Source organism: Callorhinus ursinus, unplaced genomic scaffold (genome assembly GCF_003265705.2).
Source record: "Callorhinus ursinus isolate GAN/ISIS: 27379988/994484 unplaced genomic scaffold, GSC_fseal_2.0 scaffold20, whole genome shotgun sequence".
Lineage (NCBI taxonomy): Eukaryota > Metazoa > Chordata > Mammalia > Carnivora > Otariidae > Callorhinus > Callorhinus ursinus.
The window spans coordinates 32,928,977-32,952,171 of NW_027397082.1; the positions used below are offsets into that span (position 1 = coordinate 32,928,977).

Consider the following 23,195-nt stretch of genomic DNA (forward strand, 5'->3'; position numbering starts at 1 on the left):
TTATTATGTTATAAAAGTTTATCTCGGAGTATGACCAGGGTAAGCTGTGCTTCAAATATACTTAGGAGACAAGAACCTGAGTGATCCTTGCACTGAAACTTGGTAGATCGAGCACCGGCTTTAGCGTATGATCCCTCTGGAAATCCTACTGAAGGGGAAGTGAAGGAAGGAAAAGATGTAAACCTGCAAAAACATCTTGACAGGAGAGGAGACATTAGCAGATGAAAAAGGCTAACCATTCTGGAAAAATGGAAGGGAGGTGGGCAATGCCTTTAGCAGAGCAGAGCGGAAACCCAGCTGCCAGAAAGGGATGGGGTAGGAGAGCTGCCAATTAGAAACTACCAGATTTCTGCATTGGAACTATGACATGTTCAGGAATTGAAGGTGCTGAGTGAAACAGGATAATGTTTAGAGTCTGTCTTAGAACTTTTTAGACACCTAGGTTTCTTCTGTTAGCCTGAGCAGCAAGAAAAATATCCTTCCCTCACCTTGGCAGACGACAGGAGGCTTACTCTGTAGAGGTGACTGTGGAGGAGTTGGTTTGGATTGGAGGCTGGCTGAGCTGGAGTGGGAGTGGGCTGCTAGACTGAAAACGGGGAAGTAGTTAAAAGTCTGCACTTAACATGAGGTTAAGACTCTTCCTGCCTCCTTCCCCTCAACTGGGCTTTTTTCCTCCATTCGGCTCCAACAAGGCTGGCGGCTAGATTTATACTCCCCAGGCAGGAAATCAGAGGATTTCTCCCTGGGGAAACTGGCTGGCCCGAGAGAAGATCTACAGACTTTGGAAAGTTCTCAATTGAAGGACAGTGTGTTTTGACCCCCTCTCTCTTTGAATTTTCATATAACAAGGACTGCTTACTACTAGTCAATGAGCCGCACAGCCACATACACAGCTCCTAATTACCTTCTTAATATCTCAGTGTGATGCATGAATGAATAGCCAAAGGTGACCAGGTATCTAAGGAAAGCCTTTGAGTAAAATAAGGGAATGGGAAAAAAATGAATTCAGAGACAATGCAGGTAGAAAACAAATAAGTAAATACTGTAATTAATATGCTTAGAGAACTAAGACACAATACTGCACCAAGAAATGTGAACAGGATGGTCAAAACAAGGACTGTTCAATAAGCAGAAAGAGCTCTGAGAAATGTAACAACTATTAGCAGAAATAAATATCAGAATTGAATATAAAGTTAGATCTATTTTTCAGAAAATGGGATAAACAGATAGGAAATAGAAAAAAGATAAGATTAGAAGATGAATCCACGATAGCTTGCACTAACTAATAGGAATTAAGGAAAAAACAGTGATCGAGGAGCTACTTACTGAAGAAAAATTTCCAGGTGGAAAGACATGAGTTTCTAGATTTGAGAGTGAGTTCAAGTACCAGCAAAACAAAAGGCAAAAGAGACACCACATCAAGGAACATTACTGTGAAATTTCCAAACACAGGGAGAAAATCCTGTATGTTTCCAGTGAGGGAGAATAAAACGGGTCACAGGTAAAGAAATGTGCTCTTGATTATTATGAGCTTATCAGAGTATCTCAGTGGAAGCCACAAGAAAGGGTTTCTCAGACATGAAGTGTCATCACATTTATTTTCCGTGTAGAACAAGAAAGGAATTGAAGGGAGTGAAATAAGGAACTAGGGATGTCAACCCTGGGAAAGAGAACCTAACAGTAGATGTTACACCAGTGAGCCAATGTGCCAAGAGCAGTTGTGAAGGGACGCGTTCTGTGGTGCTCCAGCGTGCAGGAGTGGAGTCAAAGATTACACAGCAAGACTGGCCAAACGTGTTAATGGCTTGTGCTATTCCAGGATTAAATCGTGATTGCCTGACACAAGCCGATACAGGTTTGAATAGAATCATACAAAGGAATCTCTTTGAGAGATTGCTAGACTATTAAGTATAAAATCTAACTAGACCATGAGATGCGATTATGACAATAAATGGCATTATATAAATAAATTAGTAGAGAGGAAGCTGTCTGGTATAAGCACAAAAAGTGGGTCAGTAAATCTAGCAGGTTTTTGTTTTAATTTTAAAAAAGTTCTTAACATAGCCCTGCATTTCTTTAAAGGTTATTTAAAAAGTACGGTCTAGTGAACTTGAAGGTTCTTCATTTATTCAAATCAAATTTTGAAAGCTTCTGATTTGACAAAATTCCCAAAAGCATTGTAGACAAGTAGACACAATCCCTTTTTATTCTAAAGGTCAAAATCATATATTCTTGACAAATCACTGTGCGTGCAAGTGTCACTTCATTTAGCTACATTGTATTAGCGGAAAGCCCTTGCAAATATAGAAAAACCCTGTTTCAAATAATTTATTCAACTCATTAATCAGGGAGTAGTGCCAGTTGAAAGAACATTTTGAGGAACAAAGTATGTACTGTCTATTAGGGAAGGCATTTTGAAATAAGTTTCTGAATTAGAAATAAAACTGATTAATGTTCTACAGGGCATTGAAACCATAACCTTTTAAGTCAGACAGGCATCTTAACAAAATGATATTATTAAAGTAATAACTTCTGATATAAATATATGACCTGCAATTTTGGTTATTTGATTATTATTTATAACTAATTGTGTTATACCTCACAAACTGTTTGACTCAGTAGAGCTTTATCAAGTTTGAAAGCCTTTGAAAGGGCAGAGGGATAGAAATCAGGGGAGTTCAGGATAGTCCCTTAGATTTCCATTTTATGAATGTCTTAATTTATTAATTGTCCCAAAACTGAAGGACATTTTGTTTTTCTCCCCAATTTTTATTGTCCTAAACAGTACTACAATAAACATCCTGTCCTTTGATCAATTTTTACATGTGTGAGTATTTCTGAATGAGAGATATATAGAGGAGGAATTTCTGGTTAAATTTTATTCACGCTTAAAGGGGTTTGATACTATTTCAATTTACTTTCCCTTCAGCCTATTTCCCTAAACCCTCATCAACAGTGAATTTTATCCATTTTAATAATTTTTCTCAATTGATAAAGTGATATCACACTATTTTAATGTATGCTTTCCTGAATGCTAGCAAGGTTATCTTTTTTATTTATTTGGCTATTTCCATTTCATCTGAATTTTCTGTTCTTGTCTTTTTAAAAAAAAGTGGATGTTCTGTAATGTTATCTTGAATATATAAATCAAAGATCTTATCGTTTATTTTCTATTTTTATTGAAATACAATAAAATACTATCCCAATATAGTTTATTTTATACACATGTAGTAAAGTACTCATAAGTGTAAAAGCTCAATGAATTTTCACAAATGGACTGCACCTTGTGTAACCAGCACTCAGATCAAGAAGCAAGACATTATCAGAATCCTAATATATCTTTCGAGTCTCCTTTCATTACTTCCCTTTCTCGAAGGAGATCTACTACACTTCTAATACCATAGTTTAATTTTGCATGTTTTTGAACTTTATGTAAATGGGAGCACATTTTATGTACTCTTTTGAGTCTGACTTCTTAATGTTATATTTGTGAGATTCAAACATGTTGCTCTATGTAGTTGTGATTTGTTCATTCTTCCTGCTGAATAATATTCTATTCAATATACTACAGTTTATTTATCCATTCTATTTTAGGTGAATACAGTGTTACTAGTATTTATTACAATATGTTATAATGTTATAAACATCCCTGTAAATGTCTTTTGGTGAATATATATACTTGTTCATGTTGGGGATATACACAGGAGTGAAATTGCTTGTTCATAAAATATGCACCTGTTAAGGTGTAGTGGATGTTGCCTACCAATTTTCCAAAGTGCCTAATCCACCAGCAATGTTTGGAAGTTTCAGTTGCTTCACATCCTTAATAGAACTTATTTGTATTTTTCATTTTGTCAGCCTAGTGGCTGTGTAGTAACATTACATTTTGCTTTTAATTTCTATTTCCCTGTTGACTAGTGAAATTGGGTACTTTTTCATGAGTATTGGCCACTTGGATATCCTCCCTTATCTGTTCTTTTTTCTGTTTTATCTGTTCAAACACTTTTCCCATTTTTCTATTGAGTAGTCTGATTTTCTTCCTATTCATTTGTAGAAGTTCTTTGTATATCATTTAAATGAGTTTACTATAGGACATATGTATTGCAAATATCTTTTCCCCCCTCTATGGTTTACCTTTTGACTTAACTTTTCTTAAGAGTTATGTATGTATATATGTATGTATGTAATCTCTACACCCCATGTGGGGCTCGAACTCATGACCCTGAGATCAAAACTCATGCTCTTCCAACTGAGCTAGCCAGACATCACTGCCTTTTTATTATATAATGGTATCTTTTGATGAAGAGAATTTCTTAATTTTAAGGAAGTCCAGTTTTTCAATGTTTTCCTTTATGGCTAGTGTTTGTTTAAGAAATACTCACTTTCTCAAGGTCATGAAGATATTTTCCTCTAAAAACTTATTAACTTATCAAATTTAGATCTATGATCCTTCTGGAATGAATATGGATATTCAATTGAACTGGTACCAGGTATTGGAAGACTTTTTTTTAAATATGTTCATGAAGGGTATTGGTGTTTTACTACTTTTGTTTGTTTTTGATAGCAGGGTAATTCTGGTGTCACAAAATGTTTTTGAGAAGTATTCTGTCTTCCTGTATTTTCTGGCATACTTTGTGTGGAATTGGTATTATTTATTCCTGAAATACTTGGTATAAGTGAAGTCATAGAGCCTTAGAAGTTGTTTGTATGTCTTTTGCAAGATTTTTGACCCAAATTTTCAACTTCTTTATTTGGATTTTCTATTTCTTGTTGTATCTGTTTAAAATTTGTGTCTTTACACTGGTGAAAGAAATCAAAGAAGACATAAATGAGTGAAAAGTTATCCCTTGTTCATGGACTGGAAGAATTAAAATTGTTAAAAATATGTTTACTAGCCAGAGTTGTCTACAGATTCAGTGCAATCCCAATTGACATTTTAATGGCATTTTTTTACAGAAGTAGAAAAAACAATCCTAAAATTTACATGGCAATACAAAAGACCATCACACTTTGTATTTCAAGCTATATTATAAAGCTGTAGTAATCAAAACAGTATGGTACTGGCATAAAAACAAATATAGACCAATGGAACAGAACTGAGAGCCCAGAAATAAACTCATGTATATGGTCAACAATATTTGACATGAGAGCTAAGAATACTCAGTGGAGATAAGGCAGTCTCTTCCATAAATGGTACTAGGAAAATTAATATTCATATGTAAAAAAATGAAGCTACACACACACACACACACACACACACACACACACACACACACGTGTTATTCAGCCATAACAAAGAAGGAAATCTTTCTATTTGCAGTGACATGGATGGATCCTGAGGGCATTATGCTAAGTGAAATAAATCAGAGAAAAAGACAAAACTGTATGGTTTCGCTTATATGTGGAATCTAAAAAAACAAAACACAAAACACAAAATCATAGAAAAAGAGATCAGATTTGTGGTTACCAGAAGAGGGGGTAATGGGTTGGGGGAGGGAATTGGATGAAGATAGTCAAAAGGTACAAACTTCCAGTTATAAGATAAATAAGTGCTATGGATGTCATGTACAACATGATGTCTATCTGGTTATCACTGCTGTATGGTATATATGAAATTTGTTAAGAGAATCTATATGAGATGATGAATAGTAACTATACTGATTTGATAATCATTTCATGATATACATAAGTCAAATCATTATGTGGTACACCTTAAATGTATACAATGCTGCATGTTGATTATATTTGAATAAAACTGGGAATTGATCAGTGGATGAGTGGATAAAAAATATGTGGTGTATTCATACAATGAAATAAGGATACTCAACCTTGAAAAGGAAGGAAATCCTGTCACGTGCTACAGCATGGATAACCCTTGAGGATATTATGCTAAGTAAAATAAGCCAGTCACAAAAAGATGAATACTGTATCATTCCACTTATGTGAGGTATTTAAAGTGGTCAAATTCATAGAAACAGAAAATAGAACGGTGGTTACCAGGTGCTGGGGGGAGTGGGAAAAATGGAGTTGTTTAATGGGTATTAAGTTTAAGATTTGCAAGATGAAAAAGTTCTGGAGATCTGTTTCACAACAGTATGCATATAGTTAACACTACTGTACCGTATACCTAAAGATGGTTAAGGTGGTAGATTTTATGTTATATGTTCTCTACCCCAATTAAAAAAAAAGGTGGAGGGAGTGCTAGGGTTGGAAACTTATCATTTTGTACCCATTGCAAAAGACTGAATCAGGCAAAAAGCAACAATGGATGCTAAATCTAGGTGAAAATTTCAGTGGAGAGCAGGATGTGTGTGGTCGCAAAGTGTCTCCCTATAGACTGTGCATTGATTGCAAGATAGGATAAAATAAAAATATTCTATAGGAGAAAAATTGGACTTAAATCGGTGGTCAAAATTAACATCACTAATGAGGGAGAGATGGACAGTGTAAGCCTTCAGATGTGAAACGCTGAGAAAGGAGCCTCACATATGCGGTATTCCAGTTGAGAATGAATAATCTGAATTTAATCATAAGGAGACCTCAGGTAAAAGTGAAATAAGGAGGATTCTGTTAAAAACAATGGAACAGAGGGACCATATTCTATTAAAATGCACATGTCCAAAAATTTAAAAAAGAATTTGTGTCTTTGAAGAAATTTATTTCCCTAATTGTTAGTTTTGTTAGCATAAAAACTTCTATATTAGAATAACTTTTGATTTATAGATAAATTGTAATAGTACAGAACATCTGCAATACCCCTTGTCCAGTTTCCCCTGTTGTTAGCATCTTATATTACCAGGGTTCATTTGTCAAAACTGACCTTAAAGAAACTGGCCTTGGTATATGAGAATTAACTAAATCCCAGACTTTATTTGAATTTTACCATTTTTCCCCCATTCATGTTCTCTTCTCTTCCAGGATGCAATGCAGGATATTACATTGCATTTAGTCGGTATGTCTCCCCAGTTTCTTCTGGTCTGTGACAGTTTCTCAGTCTTGTTTTTCATGACCTTGACAGGCTTAGTGGCCAGGTATCCTGTAGAATGACCCCCAATTTACAGTTGTCTGATTTTTTTTTTTTAATGATTAGACTAGAGTTATGGGTTTGGGGGAGGAATACCACAGAAGTGAAGTGCTCTTCTTGTCACATCATATAAGAAGGCACATGACATCCACATGACACCACTGATACTGTTAACAGTCATCATTTAGTTAAGGTGGTATTTGCCAGAGACGTTTTCTCTGCTGTAAAGTTACTGCATTTCCCTTTTCTCACTCTTTGGAACTGAGTCACTAAGTGTAGCTTGCCCTCCTGGGTGGGGAATTGAGCAAGAATTAAGCTCTACCTATTGGAGGAGGGACTATATATACATTTTGGGAGGTTATTCTGTAAAGAAGGTTTGTCTCTCCTCCCCTACTTATTTATTTGATCATTTGCCTATATGAGTATGGACTCACTTATATTTATTTTATACTTCATTATAATCCAATTTTTATTTACTTTAGTGTTCCAATTGTTCTAGCTCTGGCCCTTGGAAGGTCTTTCAGGTTGGCTCCTATGTCCTGTCCTTTCACATATCCCATTCTTTAGTTTTTTTGAGCACTTCACTACTTTATTGCATTACAAGATACTCCAGGCTTATCTCAAGTGTCCTCCTAGCCTGGCCTAGATTCAGCCATTTCTCGAAAGAGATTTGTTTTCTTTTATTGGAGAATAGTATTTAAGAATCAAGATATGGACACTGGGCTTGTTTGTTGCTACTGTAGTATCATTGTTTCTGGCCCCTGGATAGTTCTTTTTAACAGACTGAAAAATAATCACATGGTTTAATGGAATAAATCTTGAAAAAATGTAAATGAACAAAGTGAATTCTCCAAATGTTAACAGTAATAACCAACACATTAAATGCTGAGCCTTTTGTGAAGCACTGTCCTGAGTGCTTCAGGTATACCTCAGCTGATCATCATAACATCCTTATGACACAGGCACTGTTGCTATTTCTGTTCTATAGATGATGAAACTGAGACATAGAGAGATTAGGGAATTTGACCAAAATCATGCACCACATAAATGACAGAACTGGGATCAAAGAGGTGAAATTCAAATGTGATATATAACACTTGGAAATTACTGATTGGATAAATTCAAGAGAAAGATGCTGAGAAATTATGGGATTAATCAGTGAATTTTGAGGAAATCCAATTTATCAGGATTTTTTTGTCCTTCATGTTTTTTGTGTACTAAGACATATTTGCATACTTGTAAACATTTTTCTCCTGTTTGTTTCTAAAATTTTATAGTGTTAGCTGTTAGATTTATATCTCTGATTTATTCCTTTTTTTAATGGGGTAATATAAGTATTGAGTTTCTTTTTTTTTTCCATGTTATTTCAGCATCACTTTTTGAAACATCTGTCTTTTCTCCATGAAATTACCTAGGCCCCTTTGTCAAAAATCATTGAATTTATGTGTAGAATTATATGTGGACTTTTTATTCTCTTCCATTGCTTTATACTTCTGTCATTATTCCAGTGTCATAGTATCTTATTATAGCTCTGTAATAAGTCTAGAAATCAAGTGGTTAAGTCTTTCGGTGTTGTTCTTTTTCAAAATTGTTGCTATTCTAGGCTCTTGGCATTGCATATACATTTTAGAATTAGCTTGTCAGTTCTACAAAAAACTCCTGATGGGATTTTGATGGAGATCACTGTGGGGGAATTTGACATCTTAGCAATATCGAGTCTTCTAATGCAAAGGCAACGTATATGTTTACATTTATTCAGGTATTCTTTAATTTCTTTCAGCAATGCTTTGTAGTTTTTTTTTTTTAAGATTTTATTTATTTATTTGAGAGAGAGAGAGCAAGCAAATGGGAGTGAGAGAGAGAGCAGGAGTGGAGGAGCAGAGGGAGGAGAAGCATGCTCCCCACTAAGCAGGGAGCCCAATTTGAGGCTCAATCCAAGGACCCGGGATCATGACCTGAGCCGAAGACAGACGATTAACCGACTGAGCCACCCACATGCCCCAATGCTTTGTAGTTACCAGTGTACAGGTCTTAAGCAAGTTTCAAGTATTTAAGGTTTCTTACATTATTAAATTTTTAAATTTTAATTTTAGATTGTTCCTTGCTAATGTAGAAATACAGCTGATTTTGTATTCTGACTGCATATCCCACAACCTTGCTAAGTTTATAATTTCTAAAATCGTTTGAAAATAGATTCCTCATGATTTTCTGTATAGACAATCATATCATCTTTGAAAAAGAGCTTCATACATCTTTATTTTAAACTTTTTATTGTTATGTTAATCACCATATGTCACATCATTAGTTTTTTTTATTTTTTTAATGATTTTTTATTGTTATGTTAATCACCATACATTACATCATTACTTTTTGATGTAGTGTTCCATGATTCATTGTTTGTGCATAACACCCATTGCTCCACGCAGAATGTGCCCTTTTTAATACCCATCACCAGGCTAACCCATCCCCCACCGCCCTCCCCTCTAGAACCCTTAGTTTGTTTTTCAGAGTCCATCCTCTCTCATGGTTCATCTCCCCCTCCTACTTACTCCCCTTCATTCTTCCCCTCCTGCTATCTTCTTCTTCTTTTTTTCTCAACATATATTGCATTATTTGTTTCAGAAGTACAGCTCCGTGATTCATCAGTCTTGTACAATTCACAGTACTCACCATAGCACACACCCTCCCCAATGTCTATCACCCAGCCACCCAATCCCTCCCACCCCCCACCACTCCAGCAACCCTCAGTTTGTTTCCTGAGATTAAGAATTCCTCATATCAGTGAGGTCATAGGATACATGTCTTTCTCTGATTGATTTATTTCACTCAGCATAACACCCTCCAGTTCCATCCATGTCGTTGCAAATGGCAAGATCTCATTCCTTTTGATGGCTGCATAATATTCCATTGTGTATATATACCACCTCTTCTTTATCCATTCATCTGTCGATGGACATCTTGCCTCTTTCCACAGTTTGGCTATTGTGGACATTGCTGCTATAAACATCGGGGTGCATGTACCCCTTCGGATCCCTACATTTGTATCTTTGGGGTAAATACCCAGTAGTGCAATTGCTGGATCATATGATAGCTCTATTTTCAACTGTTTGAGGAACCTCCATACTGTTTTCCAGAGGGGTTGCACCAGCTTGCATTCCCACCAACAGTGTAGGAGGGTTCCCCTTTCTCCGCATCGCCGCCAACATCCGTTGTTTCCTGACTTGTTAATTTTAGCCATTCTGACAGGTGTGAGGTGGTATCTCACTGAGGTTTTGATTTGGATTTCCCTGATGCCGAGCGATGTGGAGCACTTTTTCATGTGTCTGTTGGCCATTTAGATGTCTTCTTTGGAAAAATGTCTGTTCATGTCTTCTGCCCATTTCTTGATTGGATTATTTGTTCTTTGTGTGTTGAGTTTGATAAGTTCTTTATAGATTTTTGGATACTAGCCCTTTATCTGATATGTCGTTTGCAAATATTTTCTCCCATTCTGTCGGTTGTCTTTTGGTTTTGTGCACTGTTTCTTTTGCTGTGCAAAAGCTTTTTATCTTGATGAAATCCCAATAGCTCATTTTTGCCCTTGCTTCCCTTGCCTTTGGCGATGTTTCTAGGAAGAAGTTGCTGCGGCTGAGGTCGAAGAGGTTGCTACCTGTGTTCTCCTTTAGGATTTGGATGGACTCCTGTCTCACATTTAGGTCTTTCAACCATTTGGAGTCTATTTTTGTGTGTGGTGTAAGGAAATGGTCCAGTTTCATTCTTCTGCATGTGGCTATCCAATTTTCCCAACACCATTTGTTGAAGAGACTGTCTTTTTTCCATTGGACATTCTTTCCTGCTTTGTCAAAGATGAGTTGACCATAGAGTTGAGGGTCCATTTCTGGGCTCTCGATTCTGTTCCGTTGATCAATGTGTCTGTTTTGGTGCCAGTACCATACTGTCTTGATGTTGACAGCTTTGTAATAGAGCTGGAAGTCTGGAATTGTGATGCCGCCAGCTTTGCTTTTCTTTTTCAAGATTCCTCTGGCTATTTGGGGTCTCTTCTGGTTCCATACAAATTTTAGGATTCTTTTTTCCATTTCTTTGGAAAAGGTGGATGGTATTTTGTTGGGGATTGCATTGAATGTGTAGATTGCTCTAGGTAGCATTGACATCTTCACAATGTTGGTTCTTCCAATCCATGAGCATGGAACGTTTTTCCATTTCTCTGTGTCTTCAATTTCTTTCATAAGTATTTTATAATTTTTTGAGTGCAGATCCTTTGCCTCTTTGGCAAGGTTATTCCTAGGTATCTTATGGTTTTGGGTGCCATTGTAAATGGGATCGACTCCTTGATTTGTCTCTCTTCTGTCTTGTTGTTGGTGTATAGGAATGGCACTGATTTCTATGCATTGATTTTATATCCTGCCACTTTACTGAATTCTTGTATGAGTTCTAGCAGTTTTGGGGTGGAGTCTTTTGGGTTTTCCACATACAGTATCATATCATCTGCAAAGAGTGAGAGTTTGACTTCCTCTTTGCCGATTTGGATGCCTTTGATTTCTTTTTGTTGTCTGATTGCTGTGGCTAGGACTTCTAATACTATGTTGAATAGCAGTGGTGAGAGTGGACATCCCTGCCGCGTTCCTGACCTTAGGGGAAAAGCTCTCAGCTTTTCCCCATTGAGAATGATATTCGCTGTGGGTTTTTCATAGATGGCTTTTATGATATTGAGGTATGTAGCCTCCATCCCTATACTCTGAAGAGTTTTGATCAAGAAAGGATGCTGTACTTTGTCAAATGCTTTTTCTGCATCTATTGAGAGGATCATATGATTCTTGTTCTTTCTTTAGTTAATGTATTGTACCACGTTGATTGATTTGCGGATGTTGAACCAGCCTTGCAGCCCAGGGATAAATCCCACTTGGTCATGGTGAATAATGCTTTTAATGGACTGTTGGATCCTATTGGCTAGTATTTTGGTGAGAATTTTTGCATCCATGTTCATCAAGGATATTGGTCTGTAATTCTCCTTTTTGGTGGGGTCTTTGTCTGGTTTTGGGATCAAGGTAATGGTGGCCTCATAAAATGAGTTTGGAAGTTTTCCTTCCATTTCTATTTTTTGGAACAGTTTCAGGAGAATAGGTATTAATTCTTCTCGAAATGTCTGATGGAATTCCCCTGGGAAGCCATCTGGCCCTGGGCTTTTGTTTGTTGGGAGATTTTTGATGACTGCTTCAATTTCCTTAGTGGTTATAGGTCTGTTCAGGTTTTCTATTTCTTCCTGGTTCAATTTTGGTAGTTGATACATCTCTAGGAATGCACCCATTTCTTCCAGGTTATCTAATTTGCTGGCATAGAGGGGCTCATAATATGTTCTTATAATTGTTTGTATTTCTTGGGTGTTGGTTGTGATCTCTCCTCTTTCATTCATGATTTTGTTGATTTGGGTCATTTCTCTTTTCTTTTTGATCAATCTGGCCAGGGGTTTATCAATCTTGTTAACTCTTTCAAAGAACCAGCTCCTAGTTTCGTTGATCTGTTCTACTGTTCTTTTGGTTTCTAGTTCATTGATTTCTGCTCTGATCTTTATGATTTCTCTTCTCCTGCTGGGTTTAGGCTTTATTTGCTGTTCTTTCTCCAGCTCCTTTAGGTGTAGGGTTAGGTTGTGTATTTGAGACCTTTCTTGTTTCTTGAGAAAGGCTTGTATTGCTCTATACTTTCCTCTCAGGACTGCCTTTGCTGTATCCCAAAGATTTTGAACAGTTGTGTTTTCATTTTCATTGGTATCCATAAATTTTTTTAATTCTTCTTTAATATCCTGGTTGACCCATTCATTCTTTAGTAGGATGCTCTTTAGCCTCCATGTCTTTGAGTTCTTTCCGACATTCCTGTTGTGATTGAGTTCTAGTTTCAAAGCATTATGGTCTGAAAATATGCAGGGAATAATCGCAATCCTATGGTACCGGTTGAGACCTGATTTGTGACCTAAGATGTGATCAATTCTGGAGAATGTTCCATGGGCACTAGAGAAGAATGTGTATTCCGTTGCTTTGGGATGGAATGTTCTGAATATGTCTGTAAAGTCCATTTGGTCCAGTGTGTCATTTAAAGTCTTTATTTCCTTGTTGATCTTTCACTTAGATGATCTGTCCATTTCAGTCAGGGGGTATTAACGTCCCCCACTATTATTGTATTGTTGTCAATGTGTTTCTTTGCTTTTGTTATTAATTGCCTTATATAATTGGCTGTTCCCATGTTAGGGGCATAGATATTTACAATTGTTAGATCTTCTTGTTGGATAGACCCTTGAAGTAGGATATAGTGTCCTTCCTCATCTCTTATTACAGTCTTTGTTTTAAAATCTAATTTGTCTGATATAAGGATTGCCACCGCAGCTTTCTTCTGGTGTCCATTAGCATGGTAAATGGTTTTCCAGCCCCTCACTTTCAATCTGGGGGTGTCTTTGGGTCTAAAATGAGTCTCTTGCAGACAGCATATTGATGGGTCTTGTTTTCTAATCCAGTCTGAAAGCCTGTGTCTTTTGATTGGGGCATTGAGCCCATTTACATTCAGGGTAACTATTGAAAGGTATGAATTTAGTGCCATTGTATTGCCTGTAAGGTGACTGTTACTGTATATTGTCTGTGTTCCTTTCTGATCTATGATGCTTTTAGGCTCTCTTTTTGCTTAGAGGACCTCTTTCAATATTTCTTTGAGGGCTGGTTTCGTGTTTGCAAATTCCTTTAGTTTTTGTTTGTCCTGGAAGCTTTTTATCTCTCCTTCTATTTTCAATGATAGCCTATCTGGATGTAGTATTCTTGGCTGCATATTTTTCTCGTTTAGTGCTCTGAAGATCTTATGCCAGTCCTTTCTGGCCTGCCAGGTCTCTGTGGATAGGTCTGTTGCCAATCCAATGTTTCTACCATTGTAGGTTACATATCTCTTCTCCCGAGCTGCTTTCAGGATTTTCTCTTTGTCTCTGAGACTCGTAAGTTTTACTCTTAGATGTCGGGGTGTTGACCTATTTTTATTGATTTTGAGAAGGGTTCTCTGTGCCTCCTGGATTTTGATGCCTGTTTCCTTCCTCACATTAGGGAAGTTCTCTGCTATTATTTGCTCCAATATACCTTCTGCCCCTCCCTCTCTTTCTTCTTCTTCTGGGATCCCAATTATTCTAATGTTGTTTTGTCTTATCGTATCACTTATCTCTCGAATTCTGCCCTCGTGATCCTGTAGTTGTTTCTCTCTCTTTTTCTCAGCCTCTTTTTTTCCCATCATTTGAGCTTCTATATCGCTGATTCTCTCTTCTGCCTCATTTATCCTAGCAGTTAGTGCCCCCGTTTTTGATTGCACCTCATCAGTAGCCTTTTTGATTTCGACTTGGTTAGATTTTAGTTCTTTTATTTCTCCAGAAAGGGTTTCTCTAATAACTTCCACACTTTTTTCAAGCCCAGCTGGTATCTTTAAAGTCATGATTCTGAACTCTAGGTCCGACATCGTACTAATGTCCGTATTGAGTGCGTCCCTGGCAGACGGTACTACCTCTTGTTCTTTTTGCTGAGGTGATTTTTTTCCTCTTGTTATTTTGTCTAGAGGAGAATAGATGAATGAGAGAACAGAATGCTAACAGGTTAACAATGTCTCCAGCAAATATACTCTATACAAATCAGAAAAGACCTGAAACCAGGGGACAAGAAAGGAAAGAAAGAAGAGAAAAAAAAAAAAGGAAAAAGAAAAAGATAAAAACAAACAAAAACAGAACAAAACAAAACAAAAAAACCAGAATATGATCAAATATGATCATGCTAGTGCATAGAACAGTGCCATGCACTAGCTTTTGGGAATATTTTCGTCTGTAGAAGAAAGTGCCTGCTAAAACTTTAAAGGAAGAAAGACTCATTTGTGTACAAAATAAGGGTTGATACAATGAAAGGATGGAAGATGACTGTAAAGATGAAAATTATAAAAGATTTTATAAAAGGAATTGATAAAATAAGAAGTTGTTTTTAAAAAGAAAGAAGATTTAAAAAAAAAGAAAAAAAAAGGGAGAGAATGTGATCAGGCAGGAGACTAGAACAAAGCCATACACTAGTGATTTAGGGTATATTTTGATCTGTTAGAAGAAATTGTATCTCAAAATTTTAAAGAGAGAACAACTTATGCCAAAAATAAGGGTAACTACTATGAAGGGATAAAAATATGACTCTAAAAATGAAAAATAAAAAAAGTTTTTTTTACAAAAGGGATTGATAAGATGTTGTTTGAAAAAGGGAAAAAGGAAAATTAAAAAAAACAGTTAAAAAAATTAACTTTGAAAAACTAATGAATTATGGTAAAAAAGCCATGAATTCTATGTGCAGTATTTCCGTAGCGCTGGAGTTCTCCCGTTCTCCTTGATGGGTAAACTTGGTCTTGGCTTGCTGGCTGTTCGAGCTGATCTTCTGGGGAGGGGCCTGTTGCCGTGGTTCCCAAATGTCTTTGCCGGAGGCGGAATTGCCCTGCCCTTGTGAGTTCGGGCTAAGCAAGCTGCTCCAGTTTGTTCTCAGGAGCTTGTGTTCCCTGCAAGCTCTCGGTACAGCTTGGAGGACCAGGGTGAAAATGGTGGCCTCCCAATCTCCACCCGGAGGAGCTGAGAACTCGGGGCCCCGCTCCTCAGTGCGCCCCCAGAGAAAAGTAGTCACTCCCGTCTCCCCAGTCTCCGGCCGCACTCCGTGCTCACCCGGCCTGTGACCGAGCGTTTATATATGTCTGGCACCGGACCCCGTGTGGAGTCTCCAACCCCAACAGATCCCTGCGGTGCACTTCCGCGTCGCTCCTCCAGGGGGAGGAAGGGAGGTCTCCCTGGCTCTGCCGCTTGTTGGGTCCCTGCTGGAGGAGCAGTGGCCCCACTGCGCTGCGGATCACAGTTTATGGCAACCCCGAGCTGAGAGCACGCGCCTTGGCTCTGCCTCTGCAGCCGGCTTCCCTGCTCTGATACCTGGGAGCTCTGCTGCACTCAGGCACCCCCAGTCTTTCTGTGACCCCGAGGGTTCTGAGACCACACTGTCCTGTGAGGGTTCCACCCTCCGCTTAGCCACTGGAGCGACATCCCTCAGCGGAGCCGACTTCTAAAGGTTCCGATTTTGTGCTCCGTGGCTCTATCACTTGCCAGAAGCGGCCGATGGAGGCCCCCGACCCCGCCGTCTCTCCTCCCGAATATCTCCTCGGATTCACTTCTCCGCACGTCCTACCTTCCAGTAAGTGGTCGCTTCTCTGTTCAGAGAGTTGTTGCTACTCTCTTCTTCGATCTCCTGTTGAGTTCGTAGGTGTTCAGAATGGTTTGATCCCTATCCAGCTGAAATCCTGAGACCAGACGAAATCCAGGTCTCCTACTCCTCTGCCATCTTGCTCTGCCCCACTCACGTTAGTTTTGATATGTTGTTTTTTCATTGATATTTCAGAATATATACATATAAAATTAACTCGTGTTATAATAGTTCACAGTTTCTTTTTGTCCTTTTTAACACATTAACGAATGACCTTTTTCCTTTCCAAAATATATGTTTACTATATTTTTTTACTATATTTGTATTGTTGATTTTGTAATATGCCGTGTCACAAAATTTCTAAACCATAATAGTTAGGGCTGCCATGATATAGGGAATAGTACTCTGAAAGCTCGTTCTATGATCAGAGAAAACTATCTCCTTTGGCTTCTATCTGAAATATTCTGAGCAGTGAAAATAACAGGTTAGCAATGATCCTATAATAAAAGCAGCAATGACTTTCTTAGGGAGGATTCATATTTTATTCTTCAATAAAGCCTGAAATGACTTTCTATATACATTAACATATTGCTAATTTATTTATTGTTAATAATTCAGGAAGTTAAAGTGAGATTTATGTAACACACTGTTCTTTATCTAAGAAGTAGGCCCTGAAAAACAGAATTATCTTATATGATACCCAGTGCATGGATTCTGGAAGTTGTGTATACTTAGGATTTACCTGAAGAGTAATACAGAAGTAGGAACAAAGGGACCGCTGAAAAATTAACTTTCTGAGGATGATCCTAGAAGAAGGATCATGTTTGCTGTGTTATTTTTTTAAAGCAGGGAGAAAAGTGATTAATATAGTAGATAAAGATGAGATGACTGTACAATAGGAGAAGTAGGTGAACATTCCCTTTGTGTAGCTTGGGTTTTCTCATTAAGGCACAACCTTTCTCTGTGTAGCCCTTTTCATTTGATCAATTCTTCCCTTCTCTTTTTCAGGAAAAAATAAGAAGGTACCTGACTGTGATGAGACTTTGTCTTCATCAAGTGAGGAAAAAACACCTAAATCAGTGACTCATGAGGTAAAACTAGAAGAGGGATCTCTGCTAAATGATTGTGGCTACTGTGTAATCACAAGAGTAAGCTCTCTAAGGCACAGGGGTCTATTTTGTTCTCCTTAGCACACTAATTCTCAGTTCTCTGTCCCTCTGATGTTGAAGACAACCAAAATAGCAATTTGAAAGAGTGGAACTCTTTGCAACTCTAAAGAAAACCTCTTGGTACTATTCTGGAAATTTTACTTATTTTGGCATCAATTTCATTTTGTGCTACTAACAGAGATACAAAATGAATTTCATATAAAATTTGAAGCACCTTTAGATATATTGATCAATGGAATTTTTAAATGATAGAGACAGCATGGTGCAGTGTGTCTAAACTATGGAAAGGTAGAGAGTTGGGAAAATCTCGGGCAAACACTCTCACCTTGACATGTGTCTCCTTCCTTGTGGAGATAACTGCCAGGATTAGAGCACAAAAAGAGCAATGCATTTTCATCATGTGGGTGGCTTGCATTTTTTTCTCTTATCTACTGGAGCTTTGGAACTGCCATCGTGTTGCTGTACTCAGACTCACATTCTATTCTGTAGGTTCCAGCGTTAGTAGAGATCAGAGTAAGTACCAAGAACAGATACCGCTTCTCCTGTTTTCCAGTTTGACTGCCCTCTCCACCCAGGACTGACAGTCATGCTGCTGCTTTGAAGGGATCTCTCATTTAGGAATGTGCTGCATCGAGCCTGCCTACCATCACATCTCTGGTTGTCAGTCTCTGATTCTGAATGTACTGCTGGGCTCTCAGCCCCACTGTCGATACTTTTCTCTGATCAGAATGATTTTGTACTTGAAGGAGAGATAATTTCAAAGTGAGCACTCTCATAGAATGTCCATACTTGACTCCCTTCTAGAACTAAATACATTTTATTGTTTGTTTTCCCTTATATTTTATGGCTTGACCTATCTAGGATGAATTTTGATATGCTTTAAAGTTTCATTTTAGAAAAGAGTATCTTAGAGAACATTTCTGGATGGTTTTTAGAGTAACATGTTGGGAAAACCAGCTGATTTTACCGGGATTTGCTTTTCTTAACATTTCATGAATTAATTTGATGTTATAACCACGTGATGCCCTTTCAGTTATGATGCTATCCCTAGGAATTATCTAGACTCAGACTTATAGATGATTAGATTTGGAAGCTAGGTCAAGACATTTTTATTCCAACACTCATTTTAGAGGTGAAGAAACTAAGTCCCAGAGAGCTGAAATGATTTGTCTCTGATCATACAGCTCTTCAATCACAGCAAAGACTAGAAACCAGGCTCCTGTCTCCTAGTATTACTGCTTTCACTTTGTCCTCGTATGTCCTTGGCATATATATGCAGTGCAGAAAAGCTAACTTAAGTTCCTCAGAAAAAGTTATTTGACCCTTTCTTTAATTTGACATTAATTTGATTCGTTGAGCAGTCTCCAAAAAGACCTGACATCTTGGTAATTTGGTATATTTCTCCTTGCTCCTTCTTAACGTTGTTAGCCAAATCACATTTCACTCAATCAAAGACATATTAGAGTCCTAAGTGAGGCTTTAATTTGAATTGCAGCCATCTAAAGCAGTTTGCTTCTTGGGTAAATGTAATCAAGTTGATTTTAAAGTGTGACTTGAAATATGTCTCAGGTTTAAATTATGGTAGGAATTCTCGCCCAGGTGATGTCACTTTTTCTTAGTAACTGAGTTGTAAGAAAATGGCTTTTTAAACATGTCTTGTTGGAGATGAGAGGGATTGTATTGATGCAATAGTACTATTCTCTTTCTTTTCCTCCATCCCATTTTATTCATAATCTTCACATTCCTTTTTAATTCTCCCAAAATTAGTGTTTAAGGATTTGTTTTACCAATTAGTGTTGATAAACTAGTTTTCAGAACTAGGCAAACTCTGTAGACCTCATTCAATTTGTTGGTCATCTGTGTAGTTTAATGAGAAGAAATCTTTGGGGGACACCCTTGATTTATTTTTTAAGATTTAATTTTTTTTTAAGATTTTACTTATTTATTTGTCAGAGAGAGAGAGAAAGAGAGAGAGAGAGCGAGTGCGAGCAGGGGGAGTGGCAGGCAGAGGGAGAAGCAGGCTCCCGGCTAAGCAAGGAGCCTGATGCGGGACTTGATTCCAGGACCTTGGGACCTGAGCCAAAGGCAGACGCTTAATCAACTGAGCCACCTAGGTGTCCCTTCCCTTGATGTTTTATTTTTTTATTTTTTTAAAAGATTTTATTTATTTATTTGACAGAGAGAGAGAGAGACAGCGAGAGAGGGAACACAAGCAGGGGGAGTGGAGGAGGGAGAAGCAGGTTTCCCGCGGAGCAGGGAGCCCAATGCAGGGCTCAAACCCAGGACCCCGGGATCATGACCTGAGCCGAAGGCAGACGCTTAATGACTGAGCCACCCAGGTGCCCCTCCCTTGATGTTTTAAAGTAAAAGAATTAAAGTACCCAGAGCAACACTAACAAAAGAGAACTAATGTAGCTATAGTAATATCGGACAAAAAGACTTAAAAGTATAAAGTATTTAGCTTTAGAGGTCACTATATGATACTAAAAGGTTTAGTTCACAAGGAAGATATAAAATTCTAAATTTATAAGCACCAGAATATGTAAATCAGTATTGGACAGAATTACAAGAAGTAATTGATAAATTCACTATGATAGTGGACCATTTAAAAAGATATCTTTTATTAAAAGAATAGACAATAGTTAAGAGTATAGAAGTATAAAAAAATTATCCAGATAGATAGAACAAACATATCTATAGAACTTGCATCCAAAAGTTAGAGAACATACATTCTTTTCAAGCATACATGGACCATTTATAAAAATTTACCATGTACCAAATCAAAATATATCTCAACCAATTTCAAATAATCTTTATAGTACTGACTGTGGCCTCTGACATAAGAAATTCAGTTGGAAGTCAACCACAAATAGATAAAACACACTCAAGACATACTCAAAACTCATGGGTCAAAGAAGAGGTCATAATGGAAATTTAAAATATTTATAATAGAATAAATACAAAATTACAGTATATAAAAATGTGTGGTTTTCTCATTATGCAGTAGTTAGCACATGTATACCAAATACCAAATTATCTACCATAGTAGATTGCACCATTACATTTACAATGGTACCAGCTATAAAGTATGTAAGAGTCAATCTAAGAAAAGGTATGAATTACTTTTCTTGAGAATATTTAAAAATATTTTGTTGTTATAGCTACATCATATTAGTGGATAATAAGTCTTAATGAATGAAGAAAATAGTTATCCCTAATTTATTTATTTATATTTTTAGAGATTTATTTATTTTAGAGAGAGAGAGTGGGAGGAGGGGCAGAGTGAGAGGGAGAGGGAGGGAGAGAACGTCCTGCAGACTCCCCACTGAGCATGGAGCCTGCGGTGGGGCTCAAGACCACAACCCTGAGATCATGACCTGAGTTGAAATCAAGAGCTGGACGCCCAACCCACTGAGCCACCCAGGGTCCTAGTTATCCCTAATTTAAACTACAAAAGGAGTTTAACTTAATTTCAATAAAATTTCAAAGTGTGTGTGTGTGTGTGTGTGTGTGTGTGTGTGTGAGATTTGATCAGCTGATTAAAAATATTTTGGGAAAATAGGAAGTCAAAAATAGGCAAGACAGTATTAGGAAAGGAAGCAAGAATATATATGTGGTGGAGGGGCCACTGGCACTGCAAGTTGTCCAGGCTTATTATAAAGCTACATAGGAATTAAATAAATGTGGTAATACATTAGGAAGTGGCAAATAAGACCAATGAAACTGCATAGAAATTCCAGAAAACCCATACACATATGGGAACTTTTTATGTGACAGGTGACATTGTAAATTTCTACAGTGGTCTGCTCAGTTAATGGTGTGATACAATTGGTTATTTCAATAGGACAAATAAAATGCATTACTACCTGTGAGTAAAGATGAACAGAACCTTTTCTTCCCATTGAGGAAATGATCTTGTGTTAGCCTTCCAGGACCCTGTTTCTCTGAAAACCTGATAAAGGTGGGCTCTCAGCTATGTTACCAGGCGCATTGGTTATGGTAAAAATGACCCCTGGACTGGGAGGATTATGACCAGGACAATAATGTCTTGTTGAGAGTACAAATGGGGTGAATGTGGAAATCCCCTTGCTGTGTGCCTGAGGTTAGGTTCATGAATTATTATAAGAGATACTGGTTCCTGTGTAACTTGAGGTTTCTAAGCCAGGGGGACTTAGGTACACACCCATCTGGTCTCATTGCATCGCACCTGAGCTTACAGTAGAATGCTGTTAGGACTCCTGATGAGGGCAAGTCTAAGGCTGTCCTGCTGACATGTGACTCTTCACCTGTATCCTTTTGCAAAGCTCATCTGATACCCGGTGTGGCCTACTGGATCTTGTGAATGTCCGGTAGAATACAAGATCACTGTTGGTGGTTGAGCAGAGTGGGCAGGGTACACTTTACACTGAAATTGAATCTAGGTGAATTAAATCCCCAAATATTAAAAGCAAATGTTAAAAAATTTTGTAAAAATATTTGAGAGTTGGTATTTATCTTACTCGCATAGGGAAGGACTTTTTAATAATTTTTCTTTTAATTTTTATTTTTCTACTTATTTTCATTTGAGTATAGTTGAAATACAATGTTACATTAGTTTCTGGTGTCCGACACAGTGATGCAGCAACTCTGTATCTTGGGGAGTATGCTCAGCACAAGAAAGGACTTCTTATGTTTTATATATTACTCAAAATGGCAATTAGCTAATCCACTAGAATTTAATATATTTAGCAAACTACTACTAAAATATAAGTTAACTTTATATTTCAAGTAATCCTCATTCATGTTAGGCTAAAAACTTAGTAAGTTATGTTTTGACTTGTTCAGCCAAATGAATACGCTTGGTAAGAGTGCTGGGTAGTTGTTTAGATCTTTCCATTAACATACTTATTTCTTTTTTTTTAATAATTTTTTATTGTTATGTTAGTCACCATACATTACATCATTAGTTTTTGATGTAGTGTTCCATGATTCATTGTTTGTGCATAACACCCAGTGCTCCACGCAGAACGTGCCCTCTTTAATACCCATCACCAGGCTAACCCATCCCCCCACCCCCTCCCCTCTAGAACCCTCAGTTTGTTTTTCAGAGTCCATCGTCTCTTATGGTTCGTCTCCCCCTCCGACTTACTCCCATGCTTGTTTCTAAAATTGATTGTGTTTGGGTCCATGTTCTGAAATGATGGCTGTATGTATTCCCACAAGAGGTATTCCAGGTCTAAGAAGTTTCATGGAATAAGCAAAACACACACACAAGTGCACGTGTAAACATATTAGCAAGAGGGGAAAGATTAAGAAGTTCTACACAGTCAGAGTCGTCAAAAGACACTTCAGAAAAGATGAAAAGACATGGTATGATATGGGCTATGGCTTGAAATGTGGCATGAGAAATAGGTATAAGATGAGGGTGGTCAGTTAGGCAGAGGCCAGACCATGGAAGGCTGCCTGGACTTTGGATCTGCTGTTTTTTTGCTCAGTATGCTTCCCTTCCTCTTTGTTTAGCTTTTCCTTTTGTTTTTTAGGTACAGGGCAGTTATGTATTACCATACTCTCTTACTGCATTAACACCACCAGCTGTAATTTGTATGTTTGCTTGTGTATTTTCTTTCTCCTCATGAGAATATATGTGCTCCGCAAGGGCAGAACACACACTTCTCTTGTTCATTGTTTTATCCATAGCACTTAGAGCAGTATCTGTGCATACTAGGTCCTCAAAAAAGAATTGTCAAATGAATGGATTAATTGAAGCAGAATTACTGAATCTTTATTTTAATGTGATTT

The 23,195-nt window shown here is 37.5% G+C and overlaps 1 protein-coding gene across 14 annotated transcripts in view; it reads left to right on the forward strand.

Moving 5' to 3' along the window:
• The window catches only part of PTPN20 (protein tyrosine phosphatase non-receptor type 20), a 126,135-nt gene that overhangs the window by 26,013 nt on the left and 76,927 nt on the right, over nt 1–23,195 (forward strand). For 12 of the 14 annotated variants that reach the window (XR_012381752.1, XM_073904521.1, XM_025881038.2 and 9 more), the window contains one exon: nt 17,257–17,339. Coding sequence is in view for 11 of the 14 variants with exons in the window: in XM_073904521.1 (XP_073760622.1) it covers nt 17,257–17,339 (83 nt within the window). In the remaining 3 variants the exon portion in view is untranslated. Of the gene's footprint in view, nt 1–17,256; nt 17,340–23,195 lie in introns of those variants that run through there. The other 2 variants (XM_073904527.1, XM_073904530.1) reach the window with 1 other exon arrangement.